Raw genomic sequence first — 20363 nt, 5'->3', positions numbered from 1 at the left:
AGAAGCACCACGACCGGGTACTGGGGCATGCATCTGTTATCGCCAGCAGCAAATGAAAGCACAGCAGGAAGACTGCAGTACAATCTGGCTGGAGCACAAAGCAAGACACTATCTATAGTAACTAAGTATAAAAGTAATTTTAGGTAGGCATGAGCCAAATGGGAGAGCACCTGCCCTGCAAACATTAGGCTTTTAGTTCAACCGAGAGAGAGAGAGAGAGAGAGAAGGATAACCACTAAAAATGCCCAATGATATTTAAATGGTTGAAATGCTAAACAATTCAAAGAAATGATTTTTTAGAAAAGATCAACGACTTCTAAGAAAATAGAAAAAAAATGTGAATAATTGAAGGAAGACAACAAAGCATGCAAACAAAAATTTCAATAACAAGAGATATTTTCAAAAGGGAATAAAACATTAATCTTGGAAATAAAACCACAATAAATCACATATTAAAATGTAATGAAAAGTCCCACTCATAGACTGATCAAGGGGAACAGAACATCAGGGCTTGGTGAAAAAGGCTGATGAATTTGATCATTCGGGCAGTAATAAAGAAAAATGAAAATAATTAACAGAATGTACAAAACCTCAGGTACATGAGAAAGGTACCAAACACATGTCATTTGGGTATAAAAGTAGTCACCAAGGCACAGAGAAAAAGCATAGAAAAATATATTCCAGACAATACTAACAAAAGTTTATCAGATATTTTGGGTACCTGCCCAAGAGTGGAATTGCTAGAACATAAGGTAGTTCTCTGCTTAATTTTTTGAGGAACCTCAACACTGCTTTCCAGGATACAGTAAAGCCACCAGCACATCTATGGTTATTGCAGCACTATTCACCATAGTCAGGGTCTGAAATCAACCCAGATGCCCTACAATGGACAAATGGATCGAAAAATGTGGTCTGTGTACACAATGGAATTTTACCCATCCATTAGAAAGAATGATATTGTACCAGTTGTAAAGAAATGAAAATATTTGGAAAAAAAGTTACAATGTCAAGCCAGGAGATTTAGCTTATAAACTTAGAAGTAAATTTATTGGGTAGTATGCAAATATATGCAAATGTATTAACTCAAATAAGATAGATTCAAGGGAGATCTCAAATAGTATAATGCCTTAGAAAGGCCAACTCAAAGTTCAGCAAAGTAAAACACCAGGAATGGGTCATAGAAAATAGTGAGGTAGGGACAAGAAGAAGGAGAGAATGCAGTCAAGAATTCAATGTAAATACTACAGAGTTAAGAAGTATGAGGGAAGGGATGGGTAGTGGAAGAATGAGTGAAAATGTTGAAAGGAGTGACACTAAACAAGATGTACTGTATCTATAAATGGCTTGGTTAAATGGCAACTCCTTTTTAACTACGTAAGGATAATAATAAAAAAAATCAGATCATAGGAACTATATAAACATCCTGGTGTAGGAGGCATTTAAAAGCTCAAAGAGACAATGTGAGAAAGAAACTTGACAATGCTACATTATAGTTATGATGTCAAGGTGCTTACATAACAATAAGGAATACAGAAAGCAGTAAAAGAGAAACCAACCCATCTGTAAAGGCAATCACAAGAAACGTTCTCCAAAGAAACTGTAAAGGCCAAGAGGGAAAGACATAAGTAAATGCCCTGCAAAGAAATGACTGCCAATCTGTATTACTCCATCCAGCAAAATCAAACAGATCAGTAAAAACCACCTAACATAAACATAAACTAAAGTAATTTGCAGTGCAGAAAGTAACTAAGGAAGTTTACAGCGCTGAGGTGGTGGTCCCAGGGGCAGAGTGCCCACCTTGGAAATTTACACATATAAGAAAATGTTAAACATATCCAGAAAAGTATGGAAAAAATAAATCTCACTGAAATAACATGTAAACCAACAAGAACTGGAAAAACAATTGAACATTGGAAAAACGTCAAAATCCTAGAAATTAATTCATAATTTTGAATTATAATCCACTATATGAACAGTCAGTATCCTCCTATAAAAAGACAGAAATTGGTTGTCTGGGTTAAAGAAAAGTACTACCTACAAATTACCTGCAGAAAAGCACCCCTGAAAGCAGAGGTATTTTCAGAATGAAAGTAAAAGGCTAGAAAATTATATTGCAAACAAATAAAATCTAGAAGCAAGCAAACAGATAAATTGATATATACTAAGGTAGACTTTAAGCCAAAAATTAGTCAGAAGAGAGAAAATTCACTTCACAATAGTCACAAAATATACCAATTATAGTGAAGTGCCACAGTATTCACCAGGTACTCTAGTATTTGGAAGATAGAGGCAGAAGGGGCATGAACAGCCTAGTATACAAAGAAGAAAGAACAGGAAAAGGAAGAGGAGAGGAGAACATAGAGGTAGAGAAGGAGGAGAAAGGGGAAGGGAAGTAGTAGGAGGAGGAGGAGAAATAATACAAATGCACTGATGTTCATAAAACCAACAAGATTAGACATACAGGACAGGTTAAATCCTAATACAATAATAGCCAATAACCCATTCATAACCATAGATTGGTTTTCTAGATGTGAAAAAAATCAACAAAGACCTGAGGTTGAAACTACACTATAGATGATGTAATCTTAGCCAATTCCTATAAAATACTGTATCAGACAACTGCAAAATGTATATTCTTTTCAGTGGCTCATGGAACTTTCTCAATAACAGACTATATTTCAGGCCATAAAACAAGTCTTAGTACATACAAAAATAAATAAACAAATGGAAAACACTTCTTAAATCTTGTCACAATTTAATGGGATGAAACAAGAAATCAAGTGCAAGAGAAACTACAGAAAGTGTGCAAACACTTGGAGACTGAGCAATATACTTATAAACAGTCAGTGAATACCTGGAGAAATCAGGGAGCAAGTTATTAAAATTCACAGAATCAAGTAAAAATAGAAACCAACGTATCAGAATCCGTGGGATATAGTACAAGCCGTTCTAAGAGGAAAGTTTATATGAGGGTCTACATAAAAAAAAAATCAGAGAAATATCAGTAATATACTTATTGAGCACAGTCTTACAACACATGCAAATGCCAAATGAGTAGAAGAAAAAGAATAAGAAAAAAAGTAAGGGAAAAAAGTCTAAAAATATCAAATAATCAATAAAACAAAGAGTTGATTCTTTGAAAAGATCAATAATCTTTATCTAAGCTAAGCATATGAGGAAATAAAAGACCCCAAATAATTGGACTGGAGACTAAAGAGCCAATACAAAACACATTTCTGAGATTATTATAGGTTGTAAAAGTTATATTCCATGAATTAAAAATCAAGAAGAAATGGATACATTTCTATGATCTACCAAAATGGACCTAAAAAGACATTTGCAAAATAAATAAGTAAAAACCCTAGTAAATCAATAAAAAGTAACTACGCTGATACAGTAATTTTAAGTCTATCCACCGAAAATCCCAGTACCAGATGGAATCAACCTCTAAATTTTTCCAGACCATTAAAAAGAGCTAACACAGTGATCCTTACATTATTTGCCAAATTAGAAATGTAAAAATATGCTTACAAACTCATTCTGTGAAGTGTTATAGGACCAATTCGGGATAAGGAAGATCAGCAGATTAGGGAAGGGCGACACAAGTAGGTAAGTGCAGGCTAATATGACCAAAGTACATTACAAGCCTGTATGAAAAGGTCACCATGGAACCCATTATTTCTTCAATGAAATATATATATATATGTGTGTTTACTGAAAATATACAGTAATAATATAAATGCAGACCACAAAAGAAGTGATTATATATTTGTTAATGTTAAAATTAAAAATCCTGTGCAAAATAACAAACCATAAATGTTAAAGGAATATTTTTTTAAACCACATAATTAAACTCTGAGTTGCAGACAATAACAGTATAACTCCCTCAAGGAGAGAAGATACAGAGTGGAAATTTAACAAGGTATAGACTAGAACAATTTACAGAGGAGAAAACTTGAAAGCCAAATAAGCATGTATTTTCAAATCTTTACTAGTTCTTACTGGAAATAAAACTACAAGGGAGTAATTTGGTTGGGGCAAGATTTGGCCAGAAATTAATGTCTGAAGGTATTTTGATAAGGACTCCGGCATATGGACAGTTGGGGCTGACAGTAGTACAGGATGGCTAAAGCACTTTGGATTTGAGAATAGCAAGCACTAACAGTATTTTCCTGACACAAAGATACTGAATGGGAGAAAAATAGAATCGACATGGATGGCTCCAAACGTTTTGCTTCATAGTATCAGAAAAAATGAAATTGTCCTCACTTGAGATGGGAGAGACCAAGGGAAAGGTAGATTGTGGTCTAAAAGTATTTTTTTTTTTGAGCAAATCACTACAGTTTCAAAAAAAACTAAGTTTAATTTGGAGCTGTAAACATCCAAATGGAGATTTTTTTAACAACCTGTATTTTAGTAACTAAATTATATTTGGAAATCAAATCACTGAAGTCATGCTATTTTAAACTATAATACTGGAGATGGCTCTTTAAAAGAATTTGAGTATGTTTAGACTTACTTAGCAACTCAGCCTCGTCTTACTGCCTGGGATACCAATAGTAATAAGTCACATAAATGCAAAGGAAGAGCAACCCTATCCATAATAAGCAATACTTAGTAATTACCAGGCAAGCCAGGAGATGAAGAAATTTCAGATGTTTAGTGAAGAAAGTAAACCAAAGAAGTGATCAACCCATGATGTTGATTAGTCAAATATGACAGGAACTTGAAAGGAGCTATGAGATTTACGATGTGAAGGTCAGTAGAAATTTAACAAACACACTTTTAATACAGTGATGACCAAAAATCTGACTGTAGCCAGTGGAATTGGAAAAGAAGAACTTAAGACTCGTATTGGTGAAAATCGTTTGAGAGCATTTATTTATTTTTTCTGAAAGAGAAGAAAAAAGGAAATGAAACTGGCTAATAGAGAAAATTGAGATCAAGAAAAGTCTTTTTATAATGGAAAAATAATCTTGTCTTTAAACACTGGGTAGATATATAAAACAAAATATGATTCAGTTCTAAGTCTTGTCAATAAGTGGATGTCAGGAAAGCCAAAGGAAACAACCAAAGTTAAAAGGCCAGAGATAAAAATAGGACTTACAAAATTTACCAGAAAAAAAAATCAGAGGAAGGAAGTCACAATAAGGTTAATTCCCTTTTACTAAAATAATCTTTACAGGCAATTAAAGAGTATCTTCCTTTCTTAGAGAGACAGAAAGTAGGCACAGCTGAGAGAATCTAGAAGGTTGCAAAGATAAACATAGACTGTGTCAAATAAAGAATATCAGTTAACGTAATAACAGTCTGATTTCTACACCTGATTTAATTGAAAAAGTTGCAAGAGCGCCTTGTTGTGATCAGCCTAACAACCAAAATAAGTCAGGTAATACAAGCAACTATTTTTTAAAGCCCATCAGAGACTTAAATTAAATTGAGAGCAAGGGCTGTTCTTCTACCTAAGAGAGTGGTACTAAATAGAGGAATCAATAAAGAAGCAAAAGGTATCCATATATAGCGTGGGAGGCCAGATTAGAATTCCAAAGGACTTGACCACACAATGAGTTTGTAAGTATTTTGATCTTATTCACAGATACTCCCAACCAGAACTAAATATTAATAAACTATAATAAAGCTCACATATATATTCAACTTCAACTTCATTGAGTACTGTTTCTTTCCTCTTCTCACCTCATTCTACATGACCAATGAGCCATTAGTGCCTTTATCCTATAAGTAATCATAATTTGCTTCCATGCCTTGCATTTTTATATAAAATTTCTGTCATGTAATATAAGCATTATAACACATGAGGAAAAGCAAGCAAGTATGGCCCATTAAAAAGAGAGGAGTCACAGAAAGGGATAGAGGTATAATACAGATGATAACCTGGTATATCTATGGTAAAAATGAGTTTTTAAAAAACTTGTGAAAGAAGGAGAAAAATATGAATATATGTGATTAGATGATGAATCTCAGTAAACAGATGACATCTGCAAAAGGAATCACATAGAAATAGTGTAAATGAAAAGTATGATTTGGAAATAAATGATGGTCTAGATGGTTTTTACAGAAGCCTAGATGCAATAGTAAAAATCATCTATGAATTCAAGAAAGGTCAATAAATACTATCCAAACAGAAATACTAAGAGATTCCACCTCACCCCAGTTAGAATGGCTATACTCAAGAAATCTAATAACAACAGATGCTGGAGGGGATGAGGCCAAAAGGGAACTCTACTACATTGTTGGTGGGAGTGTAAACTTGTTCAACCACTCTGAAAAGCAGTATGGAGGTCCCTCAAAAGACTACACATAGAGCTCCCCTATGACCCAGAAATCCCACTTTTGGGCATTTACCATAATGAAAACAAACAAGGCCATATTAAGGCTACCAGCACAATCATGTTTATCGCAGCATTATTCACCATAGCTAAGGTATGGAACCAACCCAGATGCCCCTCAGTAGCTGAATGGATCAAGAAAATGTGGTATCTCTCTCTCTCTCTCTCTCTCTCTCTCTCTCTCTCTCTCTCTATATATATATATATATATATATGAATTCTAAGCCTCCATCAGAAAAAATGACATTACCCTATTTGTTAGGAAATGGAAAGACTTGGAAACAAGCAGGCCCAAAGAAACATAGGTCCTATGGTTTCCCTTATTTTCAATAATTAGTATATATCTAGGACAAGCAGAAAAGGTCAAAAGCTATGTACATATGACCATATAACCTGATGCTAAGCGAAATGAATCCCAAGATAGGAATACAAGAGATTTTATCTTTGTTGCTGTTGTTTTTAATGCACTTACAATGTACTGTGTGAATTTTTTGTTTCTTGCATATGTTCTTCTCCCACAGTATAGCCCCTATTTTCACTGTTTTTGATTCCGGTGCACTGCATCTTGTATATACACTTTTCTGATTTGGGGAGGGGAAGGAAAATAACAAAATGCTGAAATAAGGATACAGGTTGATCCATTGTACCAATGAGATGTACAAGACACTTTTGAAAATGAATTTTACAACTTCTGGTGGGGGGATGAGGAAGGAATTGAGTAGGTGGGGAGGGAAGGGATGGTAGGGGAAAAACAAAGGAGGGGGTAACAATGCTCTATAGGAAATATACTCATTACCTTACTCATGTAACTGTAACCCCTCTGTACAGTATCTTTACAATAAATATATATTTAAAAAAGAAATACTAAGTGAAAAATGAGTAGTGAAAACAAAATATAAAACTAAAATCATATGGACAAAATTCAGTTCTATAACATGTATATTTAATATCTTTGGATTAAAACAAAGAAAATGGAGAAGTAATATTGAGAGAGGCAGGCAGGCAAGCAGGATGGAAAGTAGGATGGAAGGAAGAGTGGAAGGAAAGAACAAAGGAAGGAAGGAAGGAAGGAAGAAAAGAAGGAAGGAAGGAAGGAAGGAAGAAGGGAAGGAAGGAGGGAAGGAAGGAGGGAAGGAGGGAGGGAAAGAGGGAGGGAGGGAAGTACAGAGGGAACGAAGGAGGAAAAGAAAAAAAGAAAGAAAGAAAGAAAGAAAGAAAGAAGGAAGGAAGGAAGGAAGGAAGGAAGGAAGGTAAGATGGAAAACAAGGAAGGGAAGGAAAAAGAGAAGATGTTGATCATTTATGGCACTGTCTGCTTATGTAGTCCAGATGTGTCTCAATTTTACAATTCTCCTGCCTCAAGCTCCACTGGTATTTACCATTATACCAGCTTGCGAAGACTTAATGACACAGTTACTAAATCACCAACAAACAACCATGTATTTGAGTGAAACTCCAGGAGAATAAACACAATAAAAAGGATCCCTAGATGTACCCTATTCAATTTGAAAACGATAAAAAGGAAATCTGAAAAGCAGCAGAAGGTAAACAGCATATAGTATACATACGAATGATGATACAAATGATGGTTGACTTCTCACCAGAAACAACGAAGATAAGAAGACAATGAAATACTTAACGTTTTAAAAGATTGATAACCATGATCAATGTGGAGATGTGCACTCAATGAAAATACCCATCAAAAGTAAAGATAAATTTAAAAAATATTTGTAGAAGAGCTGAGAGAATGTGGAGTGCTGAATGCAGGACAAGGAATAGAAAAACAAATTCTTCAGATAAAAATAGCTAACCACAGGTAGAAGTCAGGGCTTTTTGTGAGGATTACCCAGATATCCCATCTTAAAAATCTATAGAGATTTTACTAAATTGAGATGTTTCCCTTTACCATTTAACTTTAAGCCAAAACACAAAATCTGGCTTATGACTATTGTTTAAAAATACTTATTTTTCACAAAGTCAATAAACTTAAGTAATACCTAATTTAATAATATTTATGACAGCAATATTTAATTGGATAGCTAACATGAATCAAGCATACATTATTTATAAGCTTTGCAATCATCCTGAAAATGTATGTACATAAAACACAGTTTACAAATGAGGAAACAAATTAGGAAATTGAATTGAGAAGTCAAAGCATTTGCCAAAGTCACTTGGCTCTTAGGAAGCAGAGCTAGGATTTTAAACTTAAATCTGTCTGATTCTATATCTCATACCTTATTTCTCAGGCATTGATTATTATAGTCATATGTCAAACACAAAGTGAAAAACAAAAGGACTGGTTATATGACTTAAGAGGTAGACTACTTGGCTAGTATATAGGAGTCTTGGATTCAATCCCTAGTATATAGAATATAGAGAGTATATATAGATATGCTACTAGTATATAGTATATATAGTATATACTTAGTATATATGATATATATAGTATATATATGCTATATACAGAGGGAGAATTTATACATAGAAATTTTATACATATATTATATAAGTTTTACTTATCCCAATTATTCCTTATTTTAGATCTACTGTAAATATTTAATACATATTTTAGTTGTCTAATATAATTTTGTAATTATGTCTTGAAATTTGTTCTTGAAATTTGTTCTTCATATATATTTTTACTTTGACACTTTTCTAGGTTAGCCCAAACTCTTAGCAACATTTATTTGATCTCTCTTATATTTCTGATCAAACTAAAAAATGATAAGCATTATGAGAATTTTGTATTCCCAGTTTATTAGTCAGATGTTTCCATACATTTCTTCTATTTTTTTTGACATGGTATCAGACTTACAGAAGTCTTTAATATGTTGATATTATAGAAATAGTTTCATTTTCTTTTCATGATTCTACAGTTTCAAATATTAATTCATCCTATTTTATTTAGTTTGGTTATGAGACATACATTTAACATCCTCTATTTTCATAACATAACTAATTGTCCTGAGAATACTGATAGATAATCCTTATGCAATGATCTGAAACAAATTTTGTCCTCATCCAGACTTTATATATATGTATATATACATGATCTTCCATTCCATTTGTCTATCTTCATTAACCAATTTCTGTACTTTTCTACTTTTTATTACTTAATTTCCAAAACATTTCTTAGAAAATAAAATGAAGCACAATCTAAGATGAGCTGCAAAGAAATTTGTTTTTATATACCTAGTTGAGTTTCAAAAAGTAGATCAGTAAGACACTGATAGAAACTAAAAATTGCATTCCAATTCCAGAATCAAGCACAAGCAAATTAATTATGATGCACACATAGCAGAAAACAGAGAAGGAAAAGTAAGTTAGAGGTAGCTTTAGATATTTGTCCTTTTCATCCCTGGGTAAGCTTTATAGGACCAACCATCTGAAGAAAATGCAGTGCATTTGAACATAGAATGCGAAATCTGCCATCTTTAATAGGAAGCAAAGGCTCTGTGTTAACTTGTTTCAGAAATAGCTCTAAAATGCCTGTTCACTTGGTTCTGGAGTCTTAAATCCAAATTTGGAGGCCTAAGAATAGGCCACAGTTACTCCTCAGAGTGATTCTTTGGAGCTGTGTGACAGCCATTAGAACTCCAAAGGACCACACTGAAATAATTTTACACCTGGGAGAAAATATTGTAAGGACAGTCTTGTCTTTCAGTTGTCAATATGATCTAAGGTTCTTTTAGATATAAAATCTGGTTTGATGAGAACAAGTTATCTCATTAGGATGTATAGATGAGGGTCCAGTGAAAAGCAGTCTACTCATCTTCTGTGTAACTTCTTAAACAAGTCCTGCAGGAGCAGAGTGTGTTACTGGAATACTGTTTTTTTCTTAAGCATTACACTAACCAGAGGTAAAACTCAGAAAATCCATAGTAGCCAGCAGTCATGTGGAAAGCCATTATTTCCTGGATGTAGAAAAGAAGAACCAAGTTCAAGCTATCAGTTCTTCAACTGATAGGCTTGTGTCAGAGGCACTGACTGTTCAACCTGGCATTGCATGAGAACACCTTTAATTTAGCTCATGGGAATCTCTTGCACAATTACCCCTTCTGAATGGAACCATCTCAGCTGTGGTCAAAATGGAGGAAGACAGTGATTTAATTTTCCTGTTTTATTTTTAAAGCACAAAGAGAAAGAAAATGATTTATAATAAGTCTTCAGGAACATTCTGTACCTATCTCTTTTCTGATTAGAGAGGTGGCATGGAGCCTGGCTCATTAAGCAGAAGTAATGAGCCGGTCTATGTGCCATCTCTAATTAGAGAAAAGATACAGTAGATACAACCATACGTAGAAGTTGATAAAGATAAAAATTATTTTAGAATATCCTTTCCCCCCATAGCTGTTCAATTTCCAGAACATAGAAGAGGAACATTTAATAAAAATTGAATAATACTTGAAATCAAGTACTTTTCAAGTGATATGTTTTCTAATCACAAGTGAAAAAACTCATTCCCAGACAGCTTTAAAATAAATATAATCTTCAGATCGTAATGCCTTTGGCGGCATTAATTCAACATTTGGCATACTGAAGTAGAAAAGAAACACATGGTTTGAACCCTGCATCACAAAGTGGAAAAGTTTACAGCAGTATCAAATACTTAGTGTAATACTTAGCAGTATCAAATATTTAGTGTAATAAAGTACTGCTAAAAGTACTAGATGAGATTAAATATTGAAATAAGGCTCAAGATTTAATGCTTTAGAATTTTTGCTGGCAGAATAATTTATAAATTTTTTCAGCACACAAATGACTGAAAACCAAGTTTTTAAATACGTGGATAACTTAAATTATTGCTTCCCTACATGTTTAGCTGGACCTAAAAGCACATTCAAATTAAAGTAACAAAGTCATTGATAATGATTTCCAGCTTTTCAAACCCATACAAAAGTCATATGGAATGATTATCTTTATTTGATTGCTATGCAAATAAGAAAACAGACTCTGAAAGGAATTACTAATAATTGCCAATTTTGTTTTGGTTTGATTTGGTTCTTTTTTTGAGACAGGATCTCATTACATGACACCATCTGGCTTCAAGGTAAATCTGTGTAGTCCAGGTTAGCCTCAATCACATGCTCTTTGCAACACAGTGCTGGAATCAGAGGCACGAGCCACCATATCCAGTTCTAGTACCACTCACAGCACATTGAATATTGAGCAAGCAAGATATGCTAAATATACCTGTGTTTATCATAATACCTTTAAGTATTATATATTAAAAAATATTAGGTTAAAAACCAGAGATTTAAAGAGAGAAAATATTTTGGATCAAAGGAACACAACTAGATGGTATTGAGCCCCAACTTTGTTTGCTACCAGAGCTTGGAAATTTAACCACTTTTAAAATGCATGTTGAATGCCAAATATACATATTCTATTAAACCTGACATGGGTTCACCTCTCTATATAGATGAAAAGTCTGAAAATTTTAATTTTAAAATAATAAAAAATAACAGATATCACTATGACAACATAAAATCCATGTCCATTTTGTGAATACCTTGAAACCTTTGAAACTTTTCAGTGACTGTTCTGCACCAATAATATAATTATAGAACTATTGAAAGAATGTGAGGAGGGGAAGGGGAAAAACAAGTCGTTTAAATAAGGATACAGGCGGACCTGTTGCAACAATGAGAAGTACAAGTTGTCATGTCGAAAATGAACTTTACAACTTGGGGGGGGGGGGAGGATGAGGTGGGGGGGGAGAGGAAGGGAAGGGTAAACAAAGGAGGAGGCTACAATGCTTGATAAGAAATGTACTCACTATCTTGCCCATGTAATTGTAACCCCTCTGTACAGTATTTTCACAATAAAAAAAAAGAATCATGAATTTAGAAAAATAATTGATCTTATTTTATGGGATAGAAACAAAATTAGAAAATAAAGTTGAAACATAATAAGTATCTGGACATTTTTGCATAAAGGATTTTGCAGGTTGCACATTTCTGCAATCCCAGTGACACAGGAAGCAAAGGAAGAAGGGTTGCAATCTGCGAGGTTGGCCCAGGCAAAACCATGGTACTGTATCTAAAAAACACAAAAAGCAAAATGACCGGCAGTGTGGCTCAAGTGATAAAGAATATGCCACTCCAGTCAAGGTCCTGAGTTCAAGTTCCAAAATCAGTCTACAAAAAAAAAAAAAAAAAAAAAAAAAGACACCCAGTATAATTCCCAAGAATAAATTAAACAATGAGGCAAACTCCAGAACAATGAAAGAACCAAACACTGATGAGGACATGGAACAACAGAAACTCTAATTCATGATTGGTGGTAATGAAAGATGCTCTAGCCACTTTGAAATCAAAAAACTGTGGGCTAGACTAAGAAAAGAGAGATGCCTTAAATTAAATCAGAGATTAAAGTGGAGATATTACAACTAACATCACAGAAATGTAATAAAAACTTGATTTAATATAAAAGGACAAATATAAATATAAATCAGTATCTTACTATAAGCAAATGTATGCCAAAAATTAATTATTTAGGAGAAATGGACAAGTTCCTAGACATACTAAACCAAGATTAAATAATAAATAAATAGTAAACCTAAGCAGGTCAATAAAAAATAACAGGTTGAATCAGTGATAAAATAATATCCCATCCAAGAAAATCTTCTAACTGGCAAAATATCACATATGAATTCTGTTAAACATTTAAAGAACTAATGCCAAACTCATTGACTTATTCCAATAGAAGCAGAAAACATTTCTTTCAAATACATTCTATTCACCAACATTTTTTTGATACCATAACCAGATAAAGACACAACTACAATCACAACTCAATTCAATTTGATGAGGCAAGATGCAAAAATCTTCAACACAAAACTAACAAATTGGATACAACAGTACACTAACAAGATCATTCACCATAATCAAGTGGGATTTATCAAGAAGATGCAAGGATAGTTTAATATATGCATATTAACAAATGTGATACGCTACATCAGAACAGAATGAAAGAAAAAAGCCACCTGGTCATTGAGATGTTAATAGAAGAAAGACACTAAGTTAAACTCAACATCCCTTCATTATTCAAATGTTGAACACATTAGGCATATAAGAAACTTCCCTCTTCATACTAAGGTCATTCTGAACAAGCTAAGAGCTAACATCATGCTACAGGAAAGATCTGACAGGTATCTCTAATATCAGAAACAAGACTTCCCTCACTTCATTCAACACACTATGGGAAGGTCTCATAAGGAAACAATGCAAAGAAAACATAAAAGGACATACACATAGGAAAAGAACTGAAAAGGTTCCTGTTTACAGATGATCCTATAAATAGGAACAACCCCAACAAAGAACCTTCCAAATGCTATGAGTACTAAGAAAAGAATTCAATCAAGTGGCAAAGTACAAAGTCAACATTAAAATCCAGTAGCACTGCCACATGCTAGCAGTGAATTATCTTAAATACAAACAAAGAATGTATGCTCATTTATAATAGCTACAAAAATACTTTGAAAATTTAGTGAAAATAAAGGGTTAAAATATATCTGCACTATTACAAAGCTTTGATTTAAAAAACTGAAGAGGAGTCAGAAAAGTGGATTGGAAAAATCAATATTGATAAAATGTCCATATTTTTGGTGATTTACAAGTTCAATACAGTCCCTACCAAAACATCTAGTTTATTCTTCACATAAATTATCATCATCATCATCATTACTATCATCATCATCATTATCATCACTATCATCATCATATTTGTATTCGGGTATTCAAGAGACTCATTAAAATACTAAAGATCTCCTGCAAATTAATAAGTAGACAAGCCAGGTAAAAATTGATGAAAAACACTTGAAAAAGAACTTCATACAAGCCATATCTATGTTGTAAATATGCATATGAGAAGATTTTTGCATCATTAATCATCAGGAAATGAACCTGAATGGCAGACAACTATAACACAGTAAAGTGTTAAAAGAGCAAGAATTGTCCAGTGTTCCTGTTCAGGACATTCTTTTGGATAAACTAATTTAGAGATATTTTCAAAGATTAAGGACCGTACTCACTGCCTATTGGCACAGTAATTCATGAACACACAGAATTCATCTAACATGCAATAGCTCTAGTTTAACAATGCCCCAACGTTAAAATCTAAACAGGGAAAAGATGTAGTCCCTATTTTTTTATACATTTCAAATTGTTCGGAATACAGAAATCTTTCATTTTAACCTGTCCTTAATGTAGTAGGTTTAATAGTGGCCCCCCAAAAATAGTGCATTAGGAATGTGTAACTGTGACCTTTCTAGGAAAACAGGGGTTTGTTTAGAGACACAACGAAGGATCATGAGATGGGTTTATCCTAACTCTGCTCAGAAGAAAACAAGGAAAATGATCCAGAGGTCACATGAAAAGAGAGCAGTACACCTCATGGGTGACACCTCTGGCAGGGTCTGCCCACGAGTTTGTTTGTGTGCTTTATCCAGGAGTAGAAGAGTAAAAACTCATTGTACAAATTGAAAAGTAAAGAAATGGCACTTGCAGACACGTGAACATTAACACTGTAGTAGATAGATCTTAAGTTGTTAATAGTTGAGAGAGAATTAATTATTATGCTCTGTCTGTTTGCAACTGATTTTCAGCAGCAGCCCTTTTACTGTAGATACATTTTTAAATAAAGAGATTTGCTATTTTTAAAGCAGATTATGTCATAGAGCAAAAGACGGGGGTAACTCAGCAGCCAGCCAAGCACAAGTAAAGTTCACCAAGTAGAGGAAGGAGGCATGAAGAGGATATCCCTCAGACTTTCTGGCAGATGTCAGCACTGACTGATGCTTATTTCAGAAATTTAGCCTCCTGAATAATGAAAGAATACATTTCTCTTATATTCAGCTGCAAACCAGATGGTGGTAATATGTTTCAGCAGCCCTAAGAAATAAATACACCTTAACATTTTTAGCACTCTTTGTTTGATTTTTCTCTTGACTTACAAACAAATAGCCTTCTAAATCTTACCATTTGAACTCTGTCCTATTTGTACAGTACTGGAAGCAAAGTCTTCAACTGGACCACGCAGAGTTCTCACATCATAAGCTTTACTATCTTCCTCCAAACCATTGAAGAAGAAGCTGATTTTTGTCTGATGCACCTATAAGAAATGATCACCATGACTATTTTTAATGCATACATTTTTGTAGTATAATAACCCCATACTAGCAGTCTTTTTCAAGTTATTTTCCTATCTCTCTACTTTCTTCAGGTGGGAAGACTGGAAACGATTTATTTCAATAGCAAAGTGATAGCCCAGCATGATTACAAGACTACATATAAATCTACAGTGTGCTTCTGTGCTGGGTCAATATATCCCAAGGGACTCACTGGTATGCATAGTTTGTTCTATCACTAGCTTACTGCATTTGTAAGGTTGTTGGTTTTTTTTTTTTTTTTTTTTGAGAATATGGTGTTCTCTCAATGCCAAATGAATTTGGAGACAAGGTAGAATACAATAGAGAAAAATATTCAAGACCAGATATACCAGAAATGTATGTCAAAATAACTTACTAGTACAATATAGTCTTCCTAAATATTTACTAAGTAATTGGTATCCAGATGGCAAGTCTTAGATATATTGAATAACAAAATGACAAAAATGTGTCAGTCACATTGTAAGCTAATCAATCAAGCCACACTAATCACAATATCTAACTTAAGGATTAGCAAATTTTTTTCATAAATGAATAGAAATAAATTTTTTTCTTTGCAAAGTAAATAATTAGTTTTTTTTGTGAGCCAGATAGCCCTTGACACAATTGTTCATCTGAATGTATCAACAGAAAAGTAGTCATAGACAATATATAAATAACTCTGGATATAGTCCAATAACAATTAATTAACAAAAGATCCAACAGATATGATCATAGAATTTTGCTGTGTGATACAATTCCCGAGTAACCAATTCAGTCAACGTTTTGTGCAGAGTATCTCATAGACTGTCTCTCCACAACATTTTTGAGGAGAATGTACAATTAGAAAAGTGTCCCTCTCTTTTGACATCAACTTTACTCTGTTCACATGGTCTTTCTGTTCAAGTGCTTCTGACTTAAATATGAAGAGAATCACTATCATTCAAATTAGCTAATCAACCCAAAGGGCAGATAAAAAACTGGAGGAGGGAAGGACTGAAAGAATAAAGAGGTGTACCAATGTCTTGCAATTCAGTGGTTGGAGTTAATACTAATTAAAATTGTATCTGCATTCAAAATATCATTCTTCTGTGGACTTTGAGTAATAACAAGTCAACATAGACTCATCAGTATAAAAATGTACCTCTTTGGTGTGGGGTTCTGCTATGGGAAAGGGTGTGGCTATGTGAAGGCAAGGGATAGAGGGGAAACATCTTTACCATGCCACACAGATCTGCAGTGAGCCTACATCTGGCCAATAAAGTATATTTTTAATGTTCTGTTAAAAAGGTCTGGCAAGAATTAGCGATGATATACATTTATCCTTTGATATCGTCAAATCATTATGAGAATTATTCCCACGGGGACTCCATTCAAAACTTCTAAGGGGATAGTGGAAAGGGGGAATATGGATGAAGAAGGGAACAGGGACAAACTCAGCAAGAATCCTCAATGTGATCCCATATGTGATAAAGAAGTGAACATTGTGATGGGGAAAACAGATGGGATGGAGGGTGACTGTCATCAAGGTATGCAGATACGTAGATGGACATGTTAAAGATTGTAACCTTCTTGTACGACCTTTGAAAGTTCATAAAAATACAGAAAACCACATTTTAAAATAAAGAATATAAAATACACTAATTACCCCCTCCCTTCAAAAAAAATAATTTTAACAATGAACAGGGTTTCTCTGTATAGCCCTGAGTTAATAGTGGGAATTGACACAAATAAGGTGAGGTCCTATGACCAATATCAGGGGAAAACAGCAGGGGTGAAATGCCAACCTAGACATTATATTTGAATTTCTTAAGCATAGTAGAGCCAAATTAAAACATCTGCTCAAGTTGAATCTAAATAGTAACTTCCATTTATAAGGCTTTGCTTTACTTTAATTGAAGGGTCAAAGTTTAACAAAATAAATACCAGGAAGAGATGCTTGAAAGGAATGGGGTCAGGTCAAGTGGAAAGGGGTAGAAAAATGAAGAGGAGAAGAATGGGAGAATTCAGTACAGCTTTCAATTCATATCCTACAAAATTAAGAAAAGTGAGAAAAGGAGGGGGGTAGGGGAGAGATGGGCGAGAATGTGGAAAGGGCTGACACTGATCAAGGTGCACTGTAGTTGTAAACTTCCTTGTTAAACAGCAACTCCTTTGTACACCTACTTAAAGAAAAAATAAAAGACACTTCCCGGATTATCTTCACCTAAGTTTACTGATGTAAATTTATGTGTTCTTTAAATTTGCTCAAGTTACCTTGAACACTGTTCATATTTATGTGTAGCATTTCCAAATGTAGCCAGTTGTGGAGGAAATCATCCTTCTATTTCCATTACAATCAATGACTAAAAGAAGGCAGCACTGGTGGCTCGCACCTATCATCCTAGCTACTCAGGAAGCTGAGATCTGAGGATCGTGGTTCAAAGCTAGCCAGGGCAGAAAAGTTCCTGTGAGACTCTTGTCTCCAACTAACCACTTAGAAACTGGAAGTGGTGCTGTGGCTCAGCTGGTAGAGCACTTGCCTTGAGCACAAAGAGGCTCAGGGATAGCACCCAGGTCCTGAGTTCAATCCAGCAATGGTCAAAAATAAAGAAAACACAACTAAAAGAAAATAAATCCCCTCAATGAAAATTCAATGGAACAAAAAATGTATCAGTTAGTATTACAAATGTCTGTTAAAACTGATTTGTTGAAATCATTATTCAACATACTTTTCTCCATTCGCATCATCTAAACATACTCTTGTTTTTATAATTGTTGAATTTGACCTAATTTTAAAGCATACATAAAATTATACATAAAAACCCCATGCACCTGTATCTATTATTTCCTTCTGGGTAATAAGGCTGCCTTTCTTTCTTCCTTTTCCTTTTTTCTTTTTCTTTCTTTTTCTTTTTTGCATCCCATTTTTTACAGCCTGTTACTGTCATTTGGTGTTTGACTGTTATCATTATAAAAGATACAGCCTTTTCTACTTTGTTATTGGTAGCATTATCTCATGTTTTACAACATCTTCGCACAACATGCAGGCACATGAAATATAACTAGTGGAAAAGTTCTCGGTGGTATTAATGCATAAAAAAGAATGTGGTTCCATCTCTACTGTCTTTACCCAGCCAAAAGCTGATGAACAGCCAATTTTCCTTTATCACATTAACACAGCCATGAGGGAAACACATTTGTTCTAGTCAGCTACACTAAAGATACTATTACCAATCTAACATATACATGTTTTATATCAGCAGTATTCTCAGAGCATGAGGAAGCCAACCATATATTAACACTAGCATGACAGTTTATTTAAGAAAAGAAAATTGTCTCTGTAGAGGGACAGAAGTTGGAAATGTATGGCTAAAGCTCAGTGTCACTGGTCTAATAAAGGTAATAATTCTTAGGCTTTCTTTATAGCAGGTAGCTCCCCTCTGACAGCTCTGTCATATCATTCAAATAAAAATGTTGTCTTTTACAAGTTTAAGTGCACCTTTATTTTGAGTCAGATAGCAAGCATGGTTTTGATTTTCTGTGTTCACTGTGTTATTTCGGTAGTCGGGAGTTCAGGACCTCCTCCTTTTTTATTTTTATTTTTTATCAACTCATCACCTATTTGCTTAGCAGAAGAATTCAGTGTCACTTGCAGTGAATTTCAGAAGATGTCTTCACGGGGTTGGTACTTGAGAAACCAAGAGTGATGACCCCCAGAGCCACTCTGGCCCATCACCCCCTCCCCTCCCAGCCCCCTTTCTATAAATAAGATTACATCTTCTTTGGTTTTTCTGCACCATGTTTTATGTGCCAAGATTCTCCCAACTATTTTACAATTCTGATCTGGGGCCCCATCACAGGGAAACAGTGAATACTGGTGGATCTCTGCAATAGCTCATTCTGATCACCCCCTTGCCAGTTATTGAGGGGAATAGGAATATATACGAGGGAATTTCTGATTTGTGAAAAGAAAGCTTTTGGTTGAGGCAAACTTCCCATCTCTCTCATTCTCTAAGCCCTAGGAGGATGAGAGAAGCTTTGTGAATGTTTATCAATGTGCTTTGAGGGAGTGAGCCTACAACATTGCCAGTAGCAATTGCAGACGGGCCTTAAAAACCCCTCTCAGAAGAGATCCAAGGGCACTTCGGAAAGCAGAGATAGATGAACTGACCATTCTCAAGCCTTTATTCCCTGAGCGTTCCTTATTCAATTTAAATACATTCTTGATCAAATGTGTGTTCCTATGAGAGATTGTATTCATCCCTTTGAGTGCATTTTCTTAAAAAGACACTATCCTCCTATTCTCCTGCTTGATTAGTGGGGAGTATAATTCAAAAGACATGAAAGTTGCACATTAGCTGAACAGTTATAAAGGGAAAATATCACCAAGTCCACCTGAAGAAAAGCATTCTCATTGTCCATAATTGCCTATTCTCTTGAAAAGCCAGTTACCTCTTGCTATTCTACTACCACTGGCCACTGACTACCCAAAGAAACAGTTCAGTTATGCTAAGGAAAGTAATAGATAGCATACTACACTGCCCTCCTACTTGAAAATGGGTTTCCTATTCTCTGGATCCTTCTAATTTAAATTTAATCAAACTTCAGCCAGGTGCCTGTGGCTCACACCTGTAATCCTAGCCACTCAGGTGACTAAGATCCCACGATCATGTTTCAAAGCCAAACCCGGGCAGAAAAGTCTCCATGAGACTCTTGGCTCCAATTAAACACTCAAACACTGGAAATGGAGCTCTGGCTCAAAGTGGCAGAGCACTAGACTTGAGCAAAAGAGCTCAGGAACAAAAAAGCCCCAAGTTCAAGCCTCAAGACTGACAAAAAAAAAACAAAACAAAACATCAAACCAGTACACAGAGTGGCTCTACG

The 20363-nt window shown here is 34.5% G+C and overlaps 1 protein-coding gene across 1 annotated transcript in view; it reads right to left on the bottom strand.

Moving 5' to 3' along the window:
- The window catches only part of Ush2a (usherin), a 635341-nt gene that overhangs the window by 584995 nt on the left and 29983 nt on the right, over positions 1-20363 (bottom strand). The window contains exon 3 of the mRNA XM_042681986.1: positions 15331-15463. Coding sequence (XP_042537920.1) covers positions 15331-15463 — 133 coding nt within the window. The remainder of the gene's footprint in view (positions 1-15330; positions 15464-20363) is intronic.

Source organism: Dipodomys spectabilis, unplaced genomic scaffold (genome assembly GCF_019054845.1).
Source record: "Dipodomys spectabilis isolate Male_0828 unplaced genomic scaffold, ASM1905484v1 ptg000069l, whole genome shotgun sequence".
Classification (NCBI taxonomy): Eukaryota; Metazoa; Chordata; class Mammalia; order Rodentia; family Heteromyidae; genus Dipodomys; species Dipodomys spectabilis.
Note: the sequence above shows the minus strand (reverse complement) of the source record. Positions and strands in the feature narration are given on the sequence as shown.